Source organism: Excalfactoria chinensis, chromosome 26 (assembly GCF_039878825.1).
Source record: "Excalfactoria chinensis isolate bCotChi1 chromosome 26, bCotChi1.hap2, whole genome shotgun sequence".
Classification (NCBI taxonomy): Eukaryota; Metazoa; Chordata; class Aves; order Galliformes; family Phasianidae; genus Excalfactoria; species Excalfactoria chinensis.
The window spans coordinates 1,592,175-1,614,871 of NC_092850.1; the positions used below are offsets into that span (position 1 = coordinate 1,592,175).

Consider the following 22,697-nt stretch of genomic DNA (forward strand, 5'->3'; position numbering starts at 1 on the left):
GGCACTTTGCTAGACACTGTGAGCACAGGACGAGAGGGAAGGCAGCAGACACGGAGCTGCCCACCCTCACAGATAGAGGGCTGAGCCCTCCAACATTTAGCTGAGGGAGCTGGATCGTTTTTCTCCCCTCACCCCTCTGCTGGAAGCACAGCAGCTCAGCACTCAGCCTTTGGGAAAGCCTACTTTCAATTCGCAGCTCCGCCCCACATCTTCCACTCAGCCCCGAGCTGTCACAGCCCAGCACCTCCACAGAGCAACGGCTTCAGTTCCTCCTACTCCACCAAGGTGCTGCAAGTGTCACACGGATATATTTAAGAGCAGGAAGCGTTCGGATACTATGGAAACCAGGGCAAGGAGAGAACCCAAAATAGACGGGAGGCGCAGGCTGCTGCAAAGTCTGGAGAAGTCTTGCTGAGGAGGGCTGTGCTTGCTGCAGCTGATCCTGGACTGTGAACCATTTAGAGCCCAAGCAGAAAATGCCCTCTCCCTACCCTTCCCATAGCTTGCCATCTTAGGCTTTTAACTTCTGATTCCTTAGTAGCTTCTGAAGCTCCTCTGAATGGTTCCCATTCTTCCTTCCCACAGCCAGACAGAGAAGATGCCGAGCAGCCAAAGCACTTGGGCAGACTGGCAGCCAAACCCCAGAAAGCCAGGCTGCAGCCGAGTCCTCCCAGCACTGAGCTGCTCAGCTCCCCCACCAGCACAGCTCTCATGTCAGCTTGAGACCAGAAGAGCAGAAGCTCGAGTTCCACGTGCTCGTTACAAGTGCCAGAGCCACTTTTATTTTCATTACCACCACCTCGGTGCAGAAAACCCCACACGGCAAAGGAAAAGCTCCAGGTGAGATTTCTTGGCCCTATCATTCTCAGCTCATTCAAGGGGAAGGAAACAGATTGAAGACATCCAACATCCTTCATCTCAGAATTTCTTGACTGCAGCATCAATCTCAGGAACGATCTCCTTCAGCTGGTTCCACTGTTCTGCAGACAGAGCAATGCCTGGAAACAGCAGAAGGGGCGTTCAGAGCAAGCAGCCAGCATCAAGCAGCATCCCACAGCAGCTCCTTCAAAACAGCTACAGGAGGAAAAGGTGCAGCCTGAGCCCAGAAAAGAAACAGGGGCAGCCTGCTGAGCACAGCAACTGTGTCAGTGCTTCAGCATCCGTATCAGGCAGTACTCGGTGCCATCACAAAAGCGTCGTGTGAGAACAGGAGATCAAGCTGCCTTTCAAGGAGTCCTGCAGCCTCTTGTATCTATTTATTCCCTAGGAAAATTCCCACCTTCACAAGCTGGAAAGAGATTGTAGGGAAGCCTTACCCTACCCAGCAGCTAGAGAACCATCCCTTCCGCCAGCCAAAGGAAATGCCAGCTCCAGCTTTATTTAGCAAAGCTGCTGCTAACAAGAAACCACGGCTATAGCTTAAACTCTAGAAAAGAGCTGGCCTTTTATTTTTAAGGCCAGTAGAGATAAGGTCTTCATTTCCCTTCCCTCTCCTTTAGGAAACAAATATGGTCATGGAATTGCAGAGCGGGTTCCAGCCACACGTTATCAACTTGTTCCTTTTGGCTTTGTTAAAGAATGAGGGCCGAGCTTTATTCATTTCTCTAGATAAAAATCAGGGACCAACAACCCCTGAGAAAAACAGCAGAGGCATTAATTAAATGGAAAACATTTCCTCCTCGTTTCTGTTCTAGCTAAGAGATGTTCTGTCTTTGGTTGCATGTGTGCTTTTTCCAGCCAGGAAGGTGCCCACAATGCTCCTTTCCAACCCAAAGGGCACAGAAAGGATGCACTGCTCTGCTCCCAACGTCCAGGGTAAGCAGTTACCTCTGAGTAATTTATAGGGGTCTTTTCCCTGAAGGAAATTAATCTCTGCAAGGAAAAACGTGCTTTGTGGTTATGGAACAAACCAAGCTCAAAGAAATTCATCTGCCTTAACACAAAAATCAATAGCAAGGAGCAAAACATTCCTCAATTTGTCTCACAGGAGCTGAATCTCTGGTGAGCCCTACAGCACACAAGGCAGGAGAGAAGAGCAATCTAACAGTCTGGGGCCTGCAAACCTTGAGGCAAGCGGGCAAATCATCGTTAAAGTCCCAAAGCAAAAGGTTTAAGCTGAATAGTGACCCATGAGTAACCAAAGAGCACAGCCTGCAGACGGCACCCAGAGAAGCCAGCAGTACCTTTCCTCCCCGGCTTCATCTCCCCCTCCTTGTCCATATAGAACTCCCTGATGTCCACCAGGACCTTCCCCTTGAAGCAGGACACGTGGACGTAGCGCATCTTCCCAATCTGCAGGTACACAGAGCCAGCATTGAGCCCTGCCCCACAACAAGCTGCTCTGCAGCCCACAGGGTCGCTCATAACACCAGAAGAGCAGCAAGGAAACAGCAGCCACCCCAAGAAGCCAACTTAGCCCCACAGTTATTATGAGCATAGGAAGCGAAGGGGAGACCTGTGCCATGAGAAGGTACAAAGAGGAGCACGAAGAGGAAGGGGGCTGTGCCCTCCATACCTGGAACATGCCCACTTCTTCAGTGTCTCGTTCCTGGGGCTTTGCTGCCACTCCTGAACACCTGGCCTCTGTTTTCGGCCTTTTCTCTGACTTTGAAGGCATTTTTTGCTTCCTTTTCTAGACAGGGGGATCAGCGGTTTCAATGGCGTGGTCTAAAAGCCACAGGCCTTCCCTTGAGCCTCCAGGACAGCGCAGTGCCTGGGCTCACTAACAGCACCCACCATCCCCACAGCCCACAGGGACCCCCTCCCCGTACTTTCAGCCAGCCAGCAGGCTCATCCTTACAACCCCAGCACAGAGATGAGTTACCTTTCCTTCCTCTTCTTCCTCCGGGCTGCTCCCCGGCCCGCTCGCTGCCGCCATCTCCTCGACCTTCGGCATCGCGATGGAGCGTGAGGAGAGATCCCGCCCGCCTTCTCGAAGCGCCAAGCCCCGCCCTCCTCCCTCCTCTCCACCAATCGCGAGGCTCCTCTGCTCTCCCAGCCAATCCCCTGGCTCCCTTCTTCTTCCCGCCAATCTCGAAGCTCGAGGCGCGGAGTCTGAGGGGAGCTGAGGGGAGCTGAGGGGCGATGGGGGCCGCTCCGACCGGATGGGGTCCGACCGGATGGGATCCGACCGAATGGGGTCCACCTCAGGCTGAAAACCCGACACCTTCCTACCAACAACTTCACTTTTCATCTACAGAAGGGAAGGAGTCCATCCTGAGCGCTTCTCCCCAGGTAAGGGGGTGGATATCTCCTCAGGTTCCAGCACCAAACAAACGTGCCACCAAACCTTCTCACTCGTCGTTTATTTTTTCCAAAGGGACAAACAAATACGGCAATGAAAAACGGGAAAATATTAAATACTGTCACATTTATCATCAGGGAAAAAAAAAATTATATATATATATATATAGTAGCACGTTCATTGACTGCATTGCCTTTGCTGTCAGCTGTTACATATTCACCTCGATGTACATTTGCTCTGTAGGATATGAACAGCTGTGTTAACAATATAGGATCAACCAGCACCTCTTCCTGAGCTGTGAATGTTCTGTATCACGTTGTCCCATGGCAACAAATGGGAATGGAGCAAAGCAGAGCAGCCCACAGCACAGTGAGGCCAAACGGAGCGTCCTTATCCCTTCAGATCGTTACCTGGGGGCTGACTGGCCCTAAGCACCAAACCCAGCCTGAGCACCAGGTGCTGGGAAGCTCCTCACGTCCAATTGTGTGTTATGAGAGTGGTGTAAAACAAAACCAAAGCCTGCTGCAATTCGGGGCCCTAATGGTTGAAACAGATTGCGGTGGCTGCTCTGGCTGGTCGTATCGCATGGTAGTGCTTATTGCACAAAGCTAAACCTCATTTATTTAGGTGATAAATACAGCAGCCCAAACTACTCTCCTGTTTAACCCCCAGTGCCCAGCGTGGGGAATGGACAGAAAGAGCTTCAGTGCTTAAAGCTGTTGGGAACACAGATTTCTGTGCACTGTGACCCCTGAGAGCACCAGGACAACAGGCAAAGTTCTGCTTCTTTGGCTACCAGTGTAACTGCTGGCTTCTCGCACATACATGGGCACATGTTTTTCATGCACCTTCCTTCCAGGCCAGGCCAAGTCTCAATTAAAGGCCAGGTAAAAACAAAAGCTTTTCTGCAACGTTGTGGAGCAGCTTTATTTCAGCAGAACAGCTGCTGGGTTGTTGCTGCTGCGTGTCAGGCTGGCGGCGAGATCCATCAGAGGTGCTGCAGTATGAATCAGCAGCCATTCACTTGTCACTTCCAAAGGTGGCAGAACAGGAGGGGTTTAGTGATGTGCTTCCCTGCCATCTCTCCCCCCCCCATGGAAACATGGCAGTGTTGGCACTAAGCTTGCACCCAGGATGGTCGCTGTTCCAGCTATAGGCTGGAATTTAACTACAGAACGTTTACAAACTTTGATCAGAAGCATCAACCCTTATCTGTAGTACAAATGACTTCCTATGGCAGCCAGCTGGATGGACCAAGTAGGTGCTGGGACAAATTACTGTTGTGCACAGGAGATGAATGCACTGTCCCAATTGCCCCTGGGGAAGGCGTGAAGTCTCCTCCTTCATCTTTACTCATCTTGTTTTCAGACAGCTGCCTCTGGCCCCGCATCAGGAGTGTCAGTTTATAACTGAGACTGTGAGGAACTGAAGTGTTTGCTTTAATGCTACCACCTCAACCAGGACAGAGCTGGAAACGTGGAAGCTGAGGGTTTCCAATGCAAAGAGGGATGCTTTGGGCCCGTCCTTTTCTCTCTCGCCAATTTTTATGTTCAAGCTGAAGGAGGACTGCTGATAATTCTGACTTTCCTATTTCGTAATGGGGTTTCATTAAATCTGCCTAAATAACATGGTGAGAAACACGCCCTGTCCATGGGTAACACACACAGAGGATGGGGTGCAGCCTCCAGCCATTCAGACAGGTGCTGTTCTGTGCACGTCCTGTATCTCCAAGCCCAGATCCACCCCCTCCCAGCACGCAGTACGTGCCGTACCCAAGTGCAGTGGAAAACAACCATGGCTCATCTTCCAGCTGCTGTACAACAAGCAACCAATTTCGGAAGCCATTTGAAATTCACGTGGCAGAGGGCTGTCACAAACACCTCATGCATACAGAGGGACGTATTTCAAACAAGAACTCAAAGGAAAAAAAAAAGGCAAGTTTTCCCGTAGGGATGCTATTTCAGGAGTGCTCGGTACCGTGCCACCTGCTGACACTACAAGGAGCCACAGACATAGCGTGCTCTCCTGGAAAAGAAAAGAACCTTTAAAGAATGAATTGCTACACCTTAAATATAGCAGCAAGCACATCATGGGGCAAAGGAACGCCAAGGAGGGGAAAACAGCAAAACACAACAAAGATGGGTGGAAATACGTGTGCGTTGGTCCCCATCCTAAGGGCACAGACAGCAGCCATTAAAAAAACCCTGTCCTAAGGAGTGTGCACAGAGCAGCTGAGATGCAGAGAAGGGGGCAAAGCTGAACACCTTGCATACAAAACAGAAGCACCACTGTTCAAACCTGTAAGAGCGTTTCATCCTCTGTAAGCAGTGCTGCTTTTATTTAAAGTAGGGGCTTTTTTCATGTAGTCTTCATTGCTTGTGAAAATACCTCAATGTATACAGGACAAGAAATAAAGGATGGACTCAGACATTTTGAGTGGCAGGACAGTGGTATTCTATCCCTTTCCCCTCTAGAACTACAACTAGCCTAGGGCTTGTGGTCAAAAGTCATCATACAGTCACAGCTCGGGGGCAAACAGAGCACAGCAGTGCCCAGAAAAGCAGCCAGCTCCCTCCAGAAGCAGGCAGTATCCTCCTCTCAAAGGGAACTCCAAGATATGCTCTCATAGTTACAGTTCAGCCATGTTTAAAGCAACACTCATAGAACAGATTGTGGGTTGTTTTTTTTGTGTGTTTGTTGGCTTGGTGTTTTAATGGCCAAGCGTCTTGCCTCCCTTCTTACATACTGGGGGTGGAGTGTGAAGGGAGGCAGCAGCAAGCACTTTGGGAGTTTGCTTATACATGCAGGTCAAGAACAGCGTTTTCAGAACTAACAGAGCTGAAAAACATTAAATGAAACCCTGAGATGCACATGGACACAAATACAGCCCCAGAATCCAGAACCCATCTGAAAGCACAAACTGAGGAACGGAGATCAATCAGAGCTCAGCAGGAGCCGGGCTGTTCTTCCTATTAATGCCTAAAGACATGAAACAGCCCAGAACGTGATCCTGCAGCGTTTGAGGCTGTAGAACGCCTTGAAAAACCAAGCAGGAGTTTAGCACATGGTGGCAGCAGCAATCTGTCCAAGGACAAACTTGAAGAGAAATCAAGTACAAAGCAAAATGCATCCTCCAACAGGGGCAGGACAGCGTGTCCCGGTAAGAACCCTTCTGCAGGAACCCGTTTCAACAAGCTTTCTTCATCCCCTCTATAACAGTCAAGACTGTTTACAGTGTACCTCCAAGAAAAGGGAATGAGTTATTGCACTGTCTAAACAAATTGCATAAGGATGCTTGCTAGACACACTGCTTGCTCAGCACACCTCCCTAAAGCCAGGCAGTAAACTTCAGAAGAGGTACCATAAGAAAACATGCTAATAGTACTCTCTTTAATTAGCGTGTGCATATTTTCTTCTAAGCAAGTGCTCCGAGTCCTTGGTTTGCTGGGCAGAGATAACACATCTGCTCTGTAGTTTCAGCTTCCCAGTTGGCTGTATGGCACACACATCCATGAAGGTGCAGGACTCGGGTTTATACTCACAGAAGCTGCTCAGTGTCAGCTGTTCAGTGTTTAAACAACTTGCAGGAACTACAGAAGTCTCTGAACTTTTCCCTTGCCAAAAAAGAAAAAAGCAAAGGAAAACAAACCTGGTGCAGGGGAGGGGAACAAAAGCGCCTAAAAGGTGCCTAGGAGTTGAAATCTTGTTTTCTTTCTGCCTTCCCCTCCTCTCTAGGATAGCAAAGAGGAGAGAGAGGAAGAGAAGCAGCAGGATTCAGTGCAAGGCAGAAGGTTCCTGATGGGCTCACCGATGGCTCAGTGCTGCTGTACACAGGGCGACTCGTCGCTTCACTGCTGCTTGGTTTTAAGGGATAATCTCTGTACCATCCTATAAAGGAGGCCGAAGTTCTGGAAAAAGAAGGAAAATAAGCACCTATGAGTCCTTGCAAGTTCTACTACAGTAACTGCCCTACACACAGAGAACGCTTACTAGGAGGCTTAAAACAACACTGATGTACACTACTGAGATGTATGACAGACGTAACAAGATCAGATAATTTGTAACAACGAACAAAAACCAAACGGTTTTGCACTAGGGAAGAAAACAGCAGGAGTGGGAAGGGATTGTCCTTAGCACAGCCTAAAATGTCAACACCAGCACAGCCAGCCATTCTGGATTTGGCTCATTTCAGAGTGGGATGGCATTATTCTTCCAGACGTGGCACTGGGGCTGTATAAGCACCACTTCTTGCAGCTAAGGTGATGTAAGAGGAAAATAAGAAGTCTGTTTCCTTGCTTTTCTTCTAACCTGCACTGCAACGTAGGCGACACCAAGGTAGGCTGCTATACAGACGGCCAGAAGCAGGTCAAAGATTGCTGGCTTCACCCTGCAACAAGAAAAGGAAGTTGTGGAACTGCGACATCAGGCACTGCTACACAGACAGGCGACAGCTTAGCATGCCTGAGGGCCGTACCTGTATGCATTCATCACCTGTTTCAGCTGGTCATAGAAAACAAACTCAGGATCCCTGTGGAAAGCAGAAATTCTTCAGGATGCATTGAATTTCTAGACAGTGCAGTCAGCCCAAATCCCTCCTCCCAAGAAGTTAACCTAGCCAGGGTCAGGCAGTACGACCACTTGGGTGCCAGTTCTGAAGTTATTTCAGTTGTCAAGTCCTTCTACGGGTAGGAGCCCAACGGTGCAATTCTGAACATAATGTTCAGCTACAGGGCACACAGACAATGTCCTGCTGGATTCATGAAGCTGCTTTCAACCCAAGCTAACAGGAAGGAAGCTGCCTCTTGGCAATCAAATGAAGTTTTCCAGTAACTTTAGTTCTTTCTTGCAGAGAGAAGCAGCACTCAGAGTGGGAAGGGTGGAATCAAAGCAGGGGATAAACAAGCTCTTGAGATGGAACAAATTGCTGAGGCTTTTTGCTTTGTAAACAATAAAGTTATCTCTGGGAAAATGCAGCATGAACCAAAACCGACAGGAGAACAGAAAAAGAGCCATCACTTCCAGCCACCTACCAAGAACCCAGAAAGCTTCCAGCTCAGAGTTAAGACTGAGCAGAGGGGGAAGGCAGTTTGCACACCCTGGCTGGTTCTTTCACCTCTCTCCTTACCGTTTGTCTGCCTTCACATGATGCTGTCTGACATCTTTCAGGTAGCGACCCATATAATATTCTAAGGTGCTGAGAAAGGTGCTGTCTTTATCAATCAGCTGAGCAGCCCTGGGCTGACTGCTCAGCCAGTCCATCACTGATTCTAGCTGCTCCTCCTGGATCTGCTGTGGGAAAATACCACCAAAGAAACAGAGTCAGCTACACACACTGAAACCAGAGCTCTCCCAGGCTCCTGATCCCTTCCCCTCCTCTGGTTACAAAAATATATTGTGCTTACCATCTGATCCGTGAAGATCTGCAGATCTGCAGGTGCTCCCTGCAAGGAAAAAGACAAGTTGCTGCTAGGAGCGAGCTCAGGTGAGTGGGACAAGTCTGGGAAGCACCGCAGGACAGGCAGTTCTTACCTTCTCTGTTAGGTTGTAGATGACCCTTGTCAAAGCCTCAGCAATGATCCTGGTATTCCTGGTTAGTGCCTTCGTGTCCACTTGTGACCTAAAGCAAAATATTCATGTGTCAATGGGATCAGCTCTGCCAGAGCCCACCCTTCTCCACTGCATCAAGCAGGACACTTAGCCCAGAGCCCAACTGCCCGTATTTTCTTCCCCATCCCACAACTACCAGAACAACACTTGCAGCACTGAGGCCAGTTTGTGTTTACGGGCTGGATTTCACCCACAGCCTCCCACCTCCTATCCATGATGCTGTTGCGCAGGCTGTCCCGATGGCTCTCCAGATGGGAGATGGTGAACGCTGGCAAGCGGCGGATTGCAAAGCGCTCGTGTTCCCAGGCCAGCATGTCTTCAGCCAGGTTTATCTTCTTGTGCACCATGGAAAACTTCACCTCTGGGAACTGGCTGGCAACAACCTGAGGGAAAGGCAAAGCCATTCGGGGCGTCACGCATCCCACTGCGCCACCCCACCTTGCACAGCCCAACCAGACCCAGTATTTTTATACTGCAGATGGGAAATATACTTCCATCTGCAGGATGCCACTGATGCTATCAAAATGTTGTTTTAGTATCACTACAGAAATCAGGTGGGTCGTTTTTACGAGCAACAAATCATAACAAAGCACTGTGGAAAACACAGCAGATATAGTGTGCTTTGTTCAGGACTGTGGTGTGAAGATGCCTGCACTCCAAATCGAGTGACCAGAAACAATACACAAAATAATCCAGTGGTAAACCCCTTTTTCGTGTCTTACTTCCTTTCTTCCTCTCACAAGAGAGCTGTGGCTCCCTGAGGTTGAGCCCCGAGTTCCCCCCCAGCCAACCATTTTCATTACCATCTCCAGTTCTCTCAGAAACGCGTGCTGCAAGGTCCCCTCCTTGGGAGGCTTTGAGACATGAAGATGAAGGCTATTGCCTTGGCCGAGAGTGTCAAGGCAGAGAACAAACGCTACATTGTCCTGCAAGAGGCTGGAATCTGCAAGAGAAAAAAGTAAGCCTTCAGTGCTGTGCATTGTGCTGGACTTCCATCACCCCCAGAAGAAGGCCTACATGAGGAGATAACACAGCAGACTTAACACGATGACATTAACAGGATCCTTGCCAGAGATTCATACTGCAATGACAGTCCCTGAGCTTACCAGTATGGTCCAAATTGTCCTCCAGCCACCTCTTGGTTCCTTGATAATTAAACTTGCCACCTCCAGATGCAAAGAACAGCAAGTTGTATCTGCCCATCAAAGGAAACAGAGAGGTATTAGCACACACCACACTTTGTGGTTAATTTACTGTATTACAGAACTAAAGTGCTCAGACATCAGCTAGCACCTGATGCAAAATGCCTGTTAACAAATGCTTCCAATGTGCCACACAGGAAGGCAGTGGCAAGATGGAAGGAGAGGAGTTCCCAGTGCTCAAAGATGGAATCCAGTTTCTAAGTAATTCCATCCACTTGTCCCTGCAGTTAAGTAGATCTACACCTTGAAACCAAAGGAAGGAGTCTGGCCCTTAACAGCTGGTGTACTCAGAAGGAAGCACGACAGGGAAGGAATTAAAAGACTGCACGTACACTCTAACATCCCACAGGCCCTTCTTACCTGACCTTAGCTACACACATTCAACCCAAAACGGAGTAGTTTCTTACCCAGCATGGGTACGTCTGTAGGTGTAGAGCCGAGAAAACAGCCTGGCTAGTTCCAGTAACACTGAGACACCACTGCCATTGGAATCAGCACCGTGAGACAGCCACTGCAGGACAAAGTGGGACAGAGACAGTGACAGCAGTGATTCTTGTGTTCCAGAACAGCCTTTCAGGTAAACACATCTCTGTGCTCCACTTCCAACTACTTTTGGTCTTTAAGAGCAAAAAAAATACAGGGTAAGAGGGCAAAAGGAAAAAAGGTACAGATGGGGAGAAGGCTTCAAGCAAAAAAGAATACTCACTGGAGCCACTCCGAAAGAATCGTAGTGGGCAACTATCACAACAGTGGGCAGGTCTTCTCCACCCAGCCCTGTCAGCCTTCCCTGGAGAGGAGGGAAATAAATGTCTCAGCATCTCTCCTTATGTGCTAGGACTAAGACAGTGTGACTGCTACAAACCTCCTGAGTCTCCAGGTGGTCTCAATTCTGAAGAATTCAGACTCTTACCCTACTTCCCCCATTAGTCTAAATGGCTGATGAGCTCCTCACAGAGAAGGCACCCCATCAACATCACCAGTAAGAATCTATCTGGAACTGGAACTCACCTCCACGCTGGGTATAAGCCAGTCGTGGATAGCTTTGCTCTGCGCCCCGCTGGTCACCATCTGGAAGCCATTGGCAGTTGCGGTGTGAATGAGAACTAAAACAAAAAGAGATCACTACACCCGGGGAAGTCTCACCCCTTTGTTTCCCTTACTAACTGAGCACTGGAGAGGTGAGTTTCAAATCCTTTATCCCTCCCAGCTGTCACTTATGTTCACATCAACAACTTTGTTCATAACTTAAACCTTGCCTTCTGTCTTTTTAGCAACAGCATAAAGCTGAGAACTCGCTCTCGTGCAAATATAGTAAAGAATTATTCTCACTTATGTTGTGTTTTTATCCCACTAGATCTCAAAGAACTTTATGAAGGCCAGAATGAAAAGGAAGGCAACAGAATGCTGCTCTGTGCCGCACGCAACACAGCAGAGCAGTCTCAGAGGTGGGATCAGGAATGTCTTCCCCTACGCCTTCTCCCACTTACTAGAACTCACCCTCTGCAGCCGAGGCAGAACCCTGTGATGCAGAAGCAGCCCGTGTTTGTTCATAGATGGACAGCAGCTCATCATCTTCCACTGCAAAGTAGACTGGCACAATGGTTTCCATAGCGAGCATTTCTGGCTCTATCTCCATGAATTGCTGAGGATTTAAGTGAGACACAAACTTAGCACTGGCTAAACATGCAAGAGAATAGGAAAAAGAAAGGGAAAGCAAACCAGAGAGGGAAAGATAAATGTCCAAATGTGAATATGGTTTGCTGTGTGTTACAAAAGGAGTTTTCAGCCCAAGTCTCGCTCCCCCTCAGATACATCTCCCATCAGAAGAGAAAGGAAACGAGCTGGTTTGGTTCTTTTTTCACCTTTACAACATCCTGTGGGACAGAAGAGATGGACCGTGGCAGGATGATCACCACGGCACCAGCTGACTGGCGGAGAGCCTTCTGGTACTGCTCATAGGAGAAGTCCACCAGCCGCATCATAACACAGCGACGGCTCAGGACGTCCGCTTCTACAGTGCGGGCTTCTGTGTTAAGCACTGCACTCCTGGTACCTGCAGGGACAGCAGGGACAGGGTTAGTAAGCAGCTTCATCATATCCCCTTTGCTGGAGCTTAGCTCACTCTCCAAACAATCTCGGTCACAGCCTGATGCACTTCAGAGCCACATCTATCCACGTCTGCTCTTGCTCATTCACCCACTGGGATGCTCCTGCAATTAAGAAAGTTACAAGCTCTCCTATTCTCAGCTTATCAAATCCTCTACATAAAAGTACAGTCCTTGATAGAACAGCAATCCAGAGGCTTGCCAGCAGCTCTGGCACTGTGGAGCAGAGGACTAGAAGGATAACTTGTGTAATCAGAGATGTTCAGAACTACTCCACAATTTATAATGCTGCAAACTCACTTTATTCTTCCATAATCCTGGCTCCTGTGGTGAAAATGTCAGCACAGTGAGCTCACAAGCAGCCAAAGGAGGAGCAGGATGCTCCAGAAAGCATCTATGCCAAAGTGGGCAGCTGGTTAGGTTGGAAGCTTAACGTAACTCTAACACTAGCTTGATCTTGACAAAGGTCAGAGCACCAAAAAGAGCCAAATAAAGGCTTGCACTTCCCCTGCATAACACCAGAGAGGGCCATAGGCCAGACACAGAGCTCAGCCACACTAAGCCTTTGTGCAGAGCTCCTCTGCTGCGTAACTGACCAATGTGAAGAGCAGCTCCCTCAGTCCATAAGGAGGACAACCACTGCACCACCCCCAAACAATGTCCAAACACAGCAGTGCAATCAGCGACATCCTCAAAAGCAGACGTTTCAAAACGCGGATGTGCTCAGAGATGAAGGAGCCCAGTAATAACTTGAGATGTTCGGAAAGCACCAGCACCATCTGCCATATCCACAGGGATAGCTGCTGTTTCAGAGCTTGTACCATTTAACCCTACGAAGGCCTGAAAGATTTAGAGGACAATCTCTGTGACAGCATTGAATAAATGCAGGCCTGTAATTCCAGCTGCTAACAAAGCCTGAAGCTCAGAGCAGAGAAGCCAGCAGGACTGAGCTGCTCACACAGAACACGTGTCCTGATGTGGGATAAGGTCTGCAGAAGACTCAGACGACATCGATTCCACGTTAGGGAGCACGAGGAAGCGGGGGCTGAAGGTTACAGCGCTCCAGCAATTCACACGTTGTGTTTCTGCCCCAAGGAGAGCTGTTGCACAATCTGCAACTCTGCCTGAAGTTGAGCACAGGAGCTGGAGGTCATTGCTCAGATGAGGGAAGAGCTATAAAAGAAAGGAGGCCTCCCGCACCAGGAGATGCCGGTACAATGAGACGGAAAGAAACTGAAGGGCGACGGATCAGCCCGCGAGCAGAGGAGCCGAGGGCAGCAGGACACAACGGAGCTCCCGGCCGGGACGCAAGATGGCTGCAGCCGGGCTCAGTGACACGCAGCGCAGCTCAGCCCGCACCAGCAGCTTCCAAGGACACGGCGGGTCCGCGGCCACACGGAGCTCACGGTGCGGAGCTCCGCGCACCCCCCGCTCACACCGGGGCCCAGCAGCGCAGCTCAGCCCCGGGCGGCCCGCCCAGCACCGCGCACCTCCCCACCGCGGGGCCGAACCTCCCCCAACGCCCCGCTGAAGCGCAGGAGGCCGGGACCGTCCCGAGCCCCGCGTCCGTCCCTCACCGTAGGGCTGCCCGCCCAGCTCGTACTGCTGCATGCGGTACACCGTGAACTCGTGGGCGGCCTCGGCGGCGGGCGGCGGGCCCAGGAGCAGAAGCACGGCGGGGACGAAGAGCAGGAAGCTGAGCGGCAGGCACGAGGCCTTCAGCACCGACTCCAACACCTCGCCCGCCTCCTCCAGCATCGCCGCGGCCCCGACCCGCCGCTGCGGCCTGCAGCCCCGGCACGCACGGCACGGCGCAGCGCGACGCAAGGACACGTGACGTATCGCGCACCGGCCCCCCCCACCCCGGAGACCTGCTGGGAGTTGTAGTTCCGGCCTTGCCGCTGAGGGTGCTGGGAGCTGTAGTCGCGGCCTGCAGGGGGCAGCACCACTTCCGGTGGTGAAGAGGAGAGTGGGACAGGGCGCTTCCGGTAGTGGAGTGGGCGCTGGGACAGGGGGCTTCCGGTGGTCGGGCGGGCCGGGGGTGCCGTGCAGGCCCGTCCCGCCGCTCCGTGCCCTACCGGGCGGCACCAGGCCTACTGCTGCGGGGCAGGGACGGAATAACAGCGCACCGAACGCGGCTGCCTCAGCGGTGGTTTTATTGTCAGGTTTAAAGCTGCCGACGGGGCCTGCACGGCTATGGGGAGGAGAGACAGTGGGTGCTGTGCGCCAGGAGCTCCTACAGTACAGTGTGTACAGCACAGCCCATACAGCACAGCTTATATATACAGCACAGCCCTACAGTACAGCCCATCATACAGCACAGCCCATACAGCACAGCTTATATATACAGCACAGCCCATCATACAGCACAGCTCACACAGCACAGCCCATCATACAGCACAGCCCATCATACAGCACAGCTCTTATGGCACAGCTCTGCCCGTTCCCATCCCTGCTCTCAATAACCCCTAGAAGCCCAAACAAGGGTTGCCATCCCTGTGCCATGGGGCACAGCGGGGCTAAACGCCCTCACCAGAGCAGGTACAGCACCCGTATACGTGCACACGTGGAGCAGCACCCACTGCTGCCCCAGCACAGCATCCGTCTGAGCAGAGTGTCCCTCCCAGGCTGTGCCCGCAGCCCTCACCGCCCTCCTGCAGCGGTTTCTGTGCCGCCTCCTGCTCAAAGCCGCAGTCAGCAGTGGGGGTGGGGCAGCAGCTGACACCGTTCTGACAGGCCCAACCAGCATCCTGAGGTCCCGATGGACTCTCTGGGCCACCTTTGGCCTCTCAGAGGCTGGGCAGATTGCTCATCATGCTGGAGTTGCTGGAGAGAGGTGCTCTGGGCCGTGGGATCGGGGCTATGGGGCTGCGGAGGCTCTCCCGGTAGCGCAGGGAGCTCTCGGTGGATGAACCCGAGTTGATATCGGTGATGACCAGGCAGCTCCCGGGCTTGCAGAGCCCGATCCTGACGCAGCAGCAGCACAGCAGGCTGCACACAGCACGACGCACCTCCACGCTGCGCAGTGAGTAAATGATGGGGTTAATGCCTGAGTTGAGCATGGCCAGAGCCAAGGTCCAGTCCAGGCTGTGCAGCAGCCTGCAGGTGTGCGTCTCACAGAACACATCGAAGAGCATCAGGGCGAAGAGGGGGCTCCAGCAGATGATGAAGGCGCCCAGGATCATCAGCACCGTCTTGAGCAGACGGAGGGAGCGCTTGCGGCTGTGCCGAGAAGTGGTTTGCTTCGAGCTGGCCTGGACCAGCTGGAAGATGGAGATGTAGAGGCCGATGATGCCCAGCAGGATGATGCTGAACATGACCACGGAGAAGAGGATGTAGTTCTTGGAGTAGAGGGGCAGGAGGACGGAGCAGGCGCTGAAATCGCAGAGGCAGTTCCATCCCAGCAGCGGGAGCAGCCCGATGACGAAGGCCAGCAGCCAGCAGGACACGATGAGGCCGCGCAGGCGCAGCGTCTTGCTGGCCTCGTTCTCAGCGATGGGCCGCACCATGGCGCTATACCGCTCGATGGCCGTCACCAGCAAGCTGAAGGTGGAGGCGGCCAGAGCGATGAAGAGGATGCCCTCCCGCAGGAACCAGAGCTGCGGGGACAGCTGGAAGGTCTTCTTGCCCGAGAGGCAGAGGTTGGAAAGGTAGGCGATGCCGGCCAGCAGGTCGCTGACCGTGATGCTGGCGATGCAGGAGTAGACCCAGCGACGCGCCCGCAGGCAGCGCAGCACGGCCAGCAGCACCAGCAGGTTCTCCAGGATGATGGCACAGCTGATGATGACGAAGGTGGTGCGGATGAGGCCCATCCCCTCATCCCGGGAGTGCCGGTTGGTCAGCTTGCCGGAGAAGTTGTAGTGCTGCAGGATGATGTTCACGTTCCGCATGGCGGCCAGCTGCAAGCAGGAGCCCTTCCCATCAAGGAAGTCCATCCTGAGCTCGGGATATTGAGCAGGAAGGGAGAAGGAGTGATTCAGCATCCAGCTCAGCCCTGGGCCATCCATATTCTGAGCACCGAGGGCTCAGGTGAGGTTTGGAGCAGAGCAGAGCCTCTGTTTGAGGGCTGCAGGCAGCGCTGAGTCCAGTGCAGCAGTGGGAGTCAGAGCCCCATCTGCCAGCCCCAGAGTGCTGTGAGAACAAGGGGAGAGGAGGGTGAGGTGTTTTGTAAGGCCACGCTCGAGCAGGGTCTTCCTGTTGTTTAATAAAGTTTCCTGTTGTGAGCTAGAAGATTGGCATGGCTGCTGGCAGCTGTCGTCATTTCTCAGTAAGGAGAAATCGTGGGGTGGGATTTGTTGGTTTGGGTGCTGCCATGAGAGCCCCGACGATTGCTGGGGCTTCTGTGGCACTCATTCACCCCTCAGAGCAGCTGCCCGCTGCCCACAGCCCCCACACACCTGTGCCCACATCCACGCTTCTCCAGGAGGAATTCTGTGCTCTCCCCCTCCTGAGGACCTTCAGTCACAGAACCCCACATGCAGCCCCCAGTGAACCCATCCAGGCCCCTGTTGCTCTGCAGCCAGGACTCAGCTGCACCCGCTGCAGGGAACCAGCTGCTCCAAGCCTTCCGTGTGCAGCCTGTGCCCGGCCACCTGCAGCAGACAGGTCAGGGCCTTCCCACTGCCTACATCACCTGCAGGACTCTGAGGCACACAGCTGAACGGGCTGCGCTGGGATCAGGAACCAGGGCTGATCCCAACCCCAACCCAACTACAGGGCTGATGTCCGTCACTCAGCTATTCCCTACATCTCTCAGCCCACCTGGAGGGACATTCTTGCACCACGCCATTCCCAGCCCCAGCTGCTGAGCTTTGGACTCACCTGGCATGGCTCGTGCTGCCAGGATGGGGCTCAGCAGCCAGCACTGCTCGTTGGAGGCTCAGTGCAGCAGGTAATGAGGGTGAAAGCAGCGAGGCTGCTACCTACCGAAGTGAAGAAAAAAACACAAACTAAAAAAGGGGAAGTTACAACATCGTCAACCACATCTCTGCAAGGATGGACCCACCCAAACAGCTGCAAAGAAGGAGCATCAGGATCACAGCTGAACCCCAATATCAGTGCAGGCTGACCCGGAGTCATGGAGGGGTCCCCAGGGCAGAGCGCAGCGCTGGGCCGTCTCACTGCGCTGTGGGACGTGGGGATTCCTCCTGGAAAATACAAAGGCTGTTCCTCCTGCAGGAAATGGTGCGCAGCAAAAGTGGCTCTGATGGGAAGCAGGGAGCTCCGTGCTCCACATCGGCCCTTTCAGCCATTGGGGTATCAGTTTGGCTTCGCCGTCAGCGGAGCTCGTGCTGATAAGGGCAGCCCTGAGATTGAAGGAGCAGAGATCAGTGGGAAGAACGAGCCCTGAGCTCAGGGAAAGCAGAGTGTGGTGTGCTCAGCCCTTGCTGCAAAGGGCTCGGTCCCAAAGGGGCAACGTGAGTCCCACGCAGCCCTCCAGGTGCTCGGCTTTGAATGAGCTGCCAGCAAACATCAGCTGTGGGAGGCAGAGGATGGAGCAGGTAGAGATGAAGGTCAGGGGGTGAAGGGATGTGCCCCGCCAGGGCCTGGAGCAGCTCCTCAAATAGTGAGTGCTGTCTGAGCAGCAGCAGGAAGGAGGCATCTGATGGCATTGAGCTCTTTGCCCCTGCAGCCTGATGGGACCAGGGGCATTCGGGTCACCCCAATAGGTCCCCAGTGCTCAGCACTAACACAGCCCGTATGGTATCCTCACCTCTCCACATGGCACTCAGCCCCCCTCCTCCAGACTGAGTTCCTGTTCTCTGCCCCATCTCCCCATCGCTATCTGCACAAACACCAGCTTTATCTTGATGCCTCTCTCTGCTATTTCAGTTCAGATGTTCTCTGAAATCCAGGGGGGAGGAGGAGGACACCCCGTCCTGCGGCATCTCTCATCTCTTTCCTGCAGACGAAGACCACAGTTCGCTCAGAGCTGCCCCACAGCTGCCCCACTCCACCACCCCAGAGCCCCAGTCACCACTGCCCTTGTCCCATCCAGCCCCCAGCTCCGATCACACCCCAACACATCCCTCTATGGGGCAGGTGGACGGACGCTGCCATCCCCACCGCTGTGCCACCTCCACCCATCCGACCCTGCAGGTGTTTTGCTGCTCCAGGAAGGGTGGAGCGGTGCTGGTTTAGAGATGACTCGATTGCTGCTGGCAGTTGGAACGTGGGTTTGTGCTGCTCTCTTGCAGCAGGTGGAGGTTCTTCCAGCGGAGCATCACAGCAGAAAGCCCTACAAGATCCTCCCTGCAGGCACCCAGCCCAGGAAGCAGCAGGGCTGCAGCACTCAGGGGGTGGTCTGGGCTGCAGTTGGGTTCCATGTAATAAAACGAGTTCTATTCACTGTACCTCTGCAGGAAAAACAAGAACACGAAAGAGAAAGTTTCGTCGTCGTCTCCTCCTGACCACATCAATGACTTTAAAAAGCAAAGAGGGAAGGGAAAAGAAAGAAAAGATCCACCCAGCTTTTTCCTTTCCTTCTTCAGAAGGTTGGTTCAGTTTTGCCTATAGAAAAACAAACAGCAGCACGAAGTGCCTCTCGTCCCACAAATCCTCCTTGGGTGGGTTTGAGCCTCATCCACACTCTGGTTCTCTTTCGAGGAAGCATTTCCTGCTCAGGGAGCTCGGGGACAGAGGCAGTGTTGTACGTGGGGCACAAACAGAACCTCTATGGGACAGCAGTGGGGCTGGTGGGCACAGCCATGGGGGTGGGGGGCAGAAAACGGCCTGGGAAGGTGAGAATACCCACAGAAGGACTGTGAATTTAATGTCACATAGCAGGAGCAGGGGCTGCAGCATCCCATAGCAGGACTGGGGGCGATGTCCCCATAGCATGGAGGGGCTGTTAGAGCTGCACGCTGCTGATAACCCCATGATTGCTGCCTGTTGGGTTTTCCCTCTCTTACCAGCTGCTGTTACAAACCCGGATGAGCTCAAAGAACCTGCCCTGAGCTCAGCCTCCACTGCTGGGAGGGCTGTGCCTGCACAGAGCCACCCTGAGAGCCAAAGCACCCAAGGATGGGAAGGAGCAAAGGGCTCACGAAGCCCATGAGTGTCCGGGCAGGATGTCCCCAGCAGCTGCTGCCCACCCCTTATCTCTGTGCTGACAGAGAGCTCTCACAACAGCTGACCCCCCCTGTGCCCCCTCCAGCAGAGGGCCCTGTGGTGATCACAGCGATGTGTGATGCTCCATCTCTCTGCAGCAGTGAGCAGAACCACAGAATCAATCACAGAATCAATCACAGAATCAAAGGGGCCCCTGGAGCTCCCAGTGTGTGTCGGTGTAGATCTGCTGTGCGCCGGGTCCGTGCCCTTTGCACAGAGATTTGCTGCACTGCTGCCCCACTGACTGCAGCCCCTGAGCTTGTGGGCACGTGAGCAGCAGAGATGCAGATAGCCTGGCGGGATGCTGCACTGCTCTGATTAAAACAATCAGCCCATCGCACATGGTTTCCTGGCTGTAGGGTACAGATGCTCCGAGCTATAAAAGCACCCCTTGGGCAGCAGGAGGGAGGCTCAGGGCTCCGGGCATCCAACGTGGAGAGGAGATGCGTCGTCCCCATTGCCCGCTGCTGCTGGCCCTGCTGCTGCTGCTCTCCTGCCCACGGGCTGATGGCAGTAAGAGGGGAGCTGCACGGGGCTGCAGCTCTGTGCTCCGTCCCACAGCTCACCCCGCTGTGTCTTGCAGGTGCTTTGCGGGGTCAGATCATTGGGGGCCACGAGGCCAAGCCCCACTCCCACCCCTACATGGCGTACCTGAAGGTCGGGCAGTCCGCCTGCGGGGGGTTCCTGGTGGCCCCTGACTGGGTGATGACGGCCGCACACTGCTTGTCGGGGTGAGTACTGCACACAGCAGCTTCATCCTCCTCTTCCTCCCCATCACCGGGGCTGTTTTGGGGCAGCTCTCCCCACCTTTATGCAAAGGGGTGTGTGTGGGGGGAAGACCTGACTGGTTCTGCTCTTCCCTGTATGCCACGGCCAGGAACATCACCGTCATCCTGGGGGCTCACGACGTCTACGAACCAGAGCAGAGCCAGCAGGTCCGAGGGGTGCTCAGATACTACCCACACCCCGCATACAACCCCGACACCATGGTCAACGACATCATGCTGCTCAAGGCAAGGCGGCGCCGTGGGGCAGAGAGGGGCTGGGGGGCAGCGGGGCCAAACAGAGCGTTGCACACAGAGCTCCTTCCGCCACCCACCAGCTCCATGGGGTGGGACCCCCAGGCAGGGCTGAGGTCGCACGCTGTGTTTGCAGGGCTGTGTATCCCACCAGCCTTCCCCTCTACCCCCACCCCCCTGCTGACCGCCCTCCTCTCTCCCAGCTGACAGCGAAGGCCAAGCTCAACAAATACGTCCACACCATTTCGCTGCCCAAAACCAGCAGCGACCTCCCCACGGGCACCCCGTGCACCATAGCGGGATGGGGCCTGATTGATGAGGACCAGATCACCGGCAAACTCTTTGAAACCCAAGTCAACATCTACAGCCGCAGGAAATGCGTTCTGTTCTACCCGCACCTGGACAGCGGCATGGTGTGCGCCGGCAGCTTCCATCAGCTGAAGGACTCCAGCCAGGTATGGCCGCAGAGGGGGCACTTCTGGGGGCTTCCAGGTCCGTGGGGCCTTCCCACGGCTGGGAGGAGGGGAGCTCGATCTCATTGAGAAGAGCGAGGCCGTTCCCGCTGGGTAGAGCTCGGCCCATTTCTGCTGGTGGCTCCCACCACTGCTCCCATCTGTCCGCAGGGTGATTCCGGAGGGCCGCTGGTGTGCAATAAGGTGGCACAGGGTGTTGTTTCCTTCGGGTACGACAGCCCGCCCGGTGTCTATGCTCGTATTGCCAACTACCTGCCCTGGATCAAGAAAGTCATGAAGAACTAACGGTGCAGCGCCAGCGCGGCCATGGAGACCTGCTGGGCTCCGTCCTGCCCCCACTGACGGCTCCATTCCCCTCTCTCTGTCCCTGGGAACCTGAGTGTCCCTATGGATGCTCGCAGGGTCCCTCCCTTTGCTCCAAGGCTGATGGCTGTCCCACTGCCGGCCCATTTTGGTGCCATGTTGTCACCCGGCAGAGTTCCCACATGGTACCAGAATGCAGTGGCACCACTGCAGAGCCCGCTTCCATTGGACACCCCTGCCCTGCTTGAACCTCACTGCACCTGAAATGACCCCAGTAAATTCTGAGCCGTGTTCCCCAGCATTTCTGCCTTCTTCTTTCTTATCCCTTGTCCTGGAAAAGAAGGGAAGGTTGAGTCAGTCCTGGGCCGGGCTTCTATCCGAGCTGGGATGGCAGTGACAAAGACATCGAGGTCCAGAGAAGGACCTGCCTCTTTTCCCAGCAGCAATAGGACGGGGGTGATGGTGTTATGGTGTTGTTATGGGAGGTGCAGGTTGGGTGTGAGGAACAATTTCTTCTCCAAAGGAGTGATGGTGCATTGGGGGGGGGGGGCACCATCCCTGGAGGTGTTTGAGAGCCATGGTGGCACCTGGGGACGTGGTCAGTGGGCACGGTGGGATGGGCTGGGGTTGGGCTGGGGATCTGAGAGGTGTTATCCAGCCTTAATGGCTCTGGGACACAGATAGGAGCTCTGAAAGCTCGGTGCTGGAAGGGCTGGGCAAAGCCCTGGGGGCTAAAGATAGGAGAGCAGACAGGGCAGAGCAGCAGGGCAGAGCAGCAGGGAAGGCAGCAGGGCAGAGCATCACTCCTTGCTGCAGGACGGCCAGAGGTTGACGCAAGTTCCAGGAGAGAATGTGAGGGTTTGAGGAGGGGAAACCCAGCGTGAAATTCTGAACGTACAGAAACTGTGAGCAATTGGAGGGAACAGGATGCCTGCCCTGTTCTCAGAACCTCTCCCGGGCTTCCACTCAGCCCTATCTGCCAAAGGAAGGAGGTGGCTGAAAGATGCTGTGGTCCAGCCCTGGCTGTGTGTGCCCACGCACTCCCTGCCCTTGCCTGGAGGAGGTGATGCCACCAGGGCACGGTGGGGAAAGCAAGAAGGATCCAAACTCTACAGTCTGCTACCAGCTCCTATCAAGCAGCACATCTGCAATGAAAGGCCTGCAGCTGCTGCAGCTGCTTATCTGCGGCTGTGAAACAAATCTCTGTCGCTTTGTCACGTCAGGGTTTTCCTTGATGCTCTGCCTGCTGCAGCCTTTGCACGAGAATGACGGCTCTGTGCTCTAGAAAAGGCTCTGGGGGCAGCAGGGAAAGCGCATTTCCCAGCACTCAGCATCAGACCCGTTTCGTCATCAGCCAAGGAAGGAACTGCCACTTTGGGCCATAACCCCTCCCATAGGTGGGCAGCATCCCAAAGCCACATCCCTCCTCCCCACAGAACAGGGACGGGGGCAGCCCTGGATCTGGGCAGCAGCTTTGTGAGTCCTCACATCCCAGTTGGTGGAGGAGCAGAGAAACGTTGTTTAATGGGGAACGACCACAAGTGGAGCCAATAGAGCCCAGTGGAGAAGTGTGAAGTCCTATGGAGGCGAGCTCAGTAGAGACAAGCCCGGTAGAGCAGAATGAAGCCCAGCAG

At 53.8% G+C, this 22,697-nt stretch overlaps 3 protein-coding genes across 5 annotated transcripts; 1 reads left to right on the plus strand and 2 right to left on the minus strand.

Moving 5' to 3' along the window:
- Positions 1–4,149: 4,149 nt before the first annotated feature.
- Positions 4,150–14,031, minus strand: NCLN (nicalin). Of its 2 annotated transcripts, XM_072357578.1 has the most exons (16): positions 13,736–14,028; positions 11,916–12,106; positions 11,551–11,695; positions 11,062–11,156; positions 10,760–10,840; positions 10,461–10,564; positions 9,958–10,046; positions 9,655–9,794; positions 9,056–9,234; positions 8,774–8,861; positions 8,647–8,685; positions 8,370–8,533; positions 7,719–7,772; positions 7,553–7,631; positions 7,053–7,152; positions 4,150–5,269 (listed from the first exon to the last, which is right to left on the minus strand). In XM_072357578.1, the coding sequence occupies exons 1-15, from the start codon at positions 13,914–13,916 to the stop codon at positions 7,093–7,095; spliced, it is 1,689 nt and encodes a 562-aa protein (XP_072213679.1). In that variant the 5' UTR covers positions 13,917–14,028; the 3' UTR covers positions 4,150–5,269; positions 7,053–7,092. The 2 variants fall into 2 exon arrangements, with proteins under 2 accessions (XP_072213679.1, XP_072213680.1); XM_072357579.1 differs by lacking the exon at positions 4,150–5,269 and having other exon boundaries at positions 5,538–7,152; positions 13,736–14,031.
- A 916-nt stretch (positions 14,032–14,947) lies between these two features.
- On the minus strand, positions 14,948–16,165 carry S1PR4 (sphingosine-1-phosphate receptor 4). The gene has a single exon (XM_072357660.1). The coding sequence runs from the start codon at positions 16,163–16,165 to the stop codon at positions 14,948–14,950; it is 1,218 nt and encodes a 405-aa protein (XP_072213761.1).
- A 2,355-nt stretch (positions 16,166–18,520) lies between these two features.
- Positions 18,521–21,363, plus strand: LOC140262929 (mast cell protease 1A-like). 2 transcript variants are annotated; one of them, XM_072357630.1, is made up of 5 exons: positions 18,521–18,652; positions 19,852–19,999; positions 20,146–20,281; positions 20,491–20,742; positions 20,911–21,179. In XM_072357630.1, exons 1-5 carry the CDS (start codon positions 18,577–18,579, stop codon positions 21,043–21,045), a joined length of 747 nt encoding a protein of 248 aa, XP_072213731.1. In that variant the 5' UTR covers positions 18,521–18,576; the 3' UTR covers positions 21,046–21,179. The 2 variants fall into 2 exon arrangements, with proteins under 2 accessions (XP_072213731.1, XP_072213732.1); XM_072357631.1 differs by lacking the exon at positions 18,521–18,652 and adding an exon at positions 19,681–19,781 and having other exon boundaries at positions 20,911–21,363.
- The last annotated feature ends 1,334 nt before the right edge of the window (positions 21,364–22,697 follow it).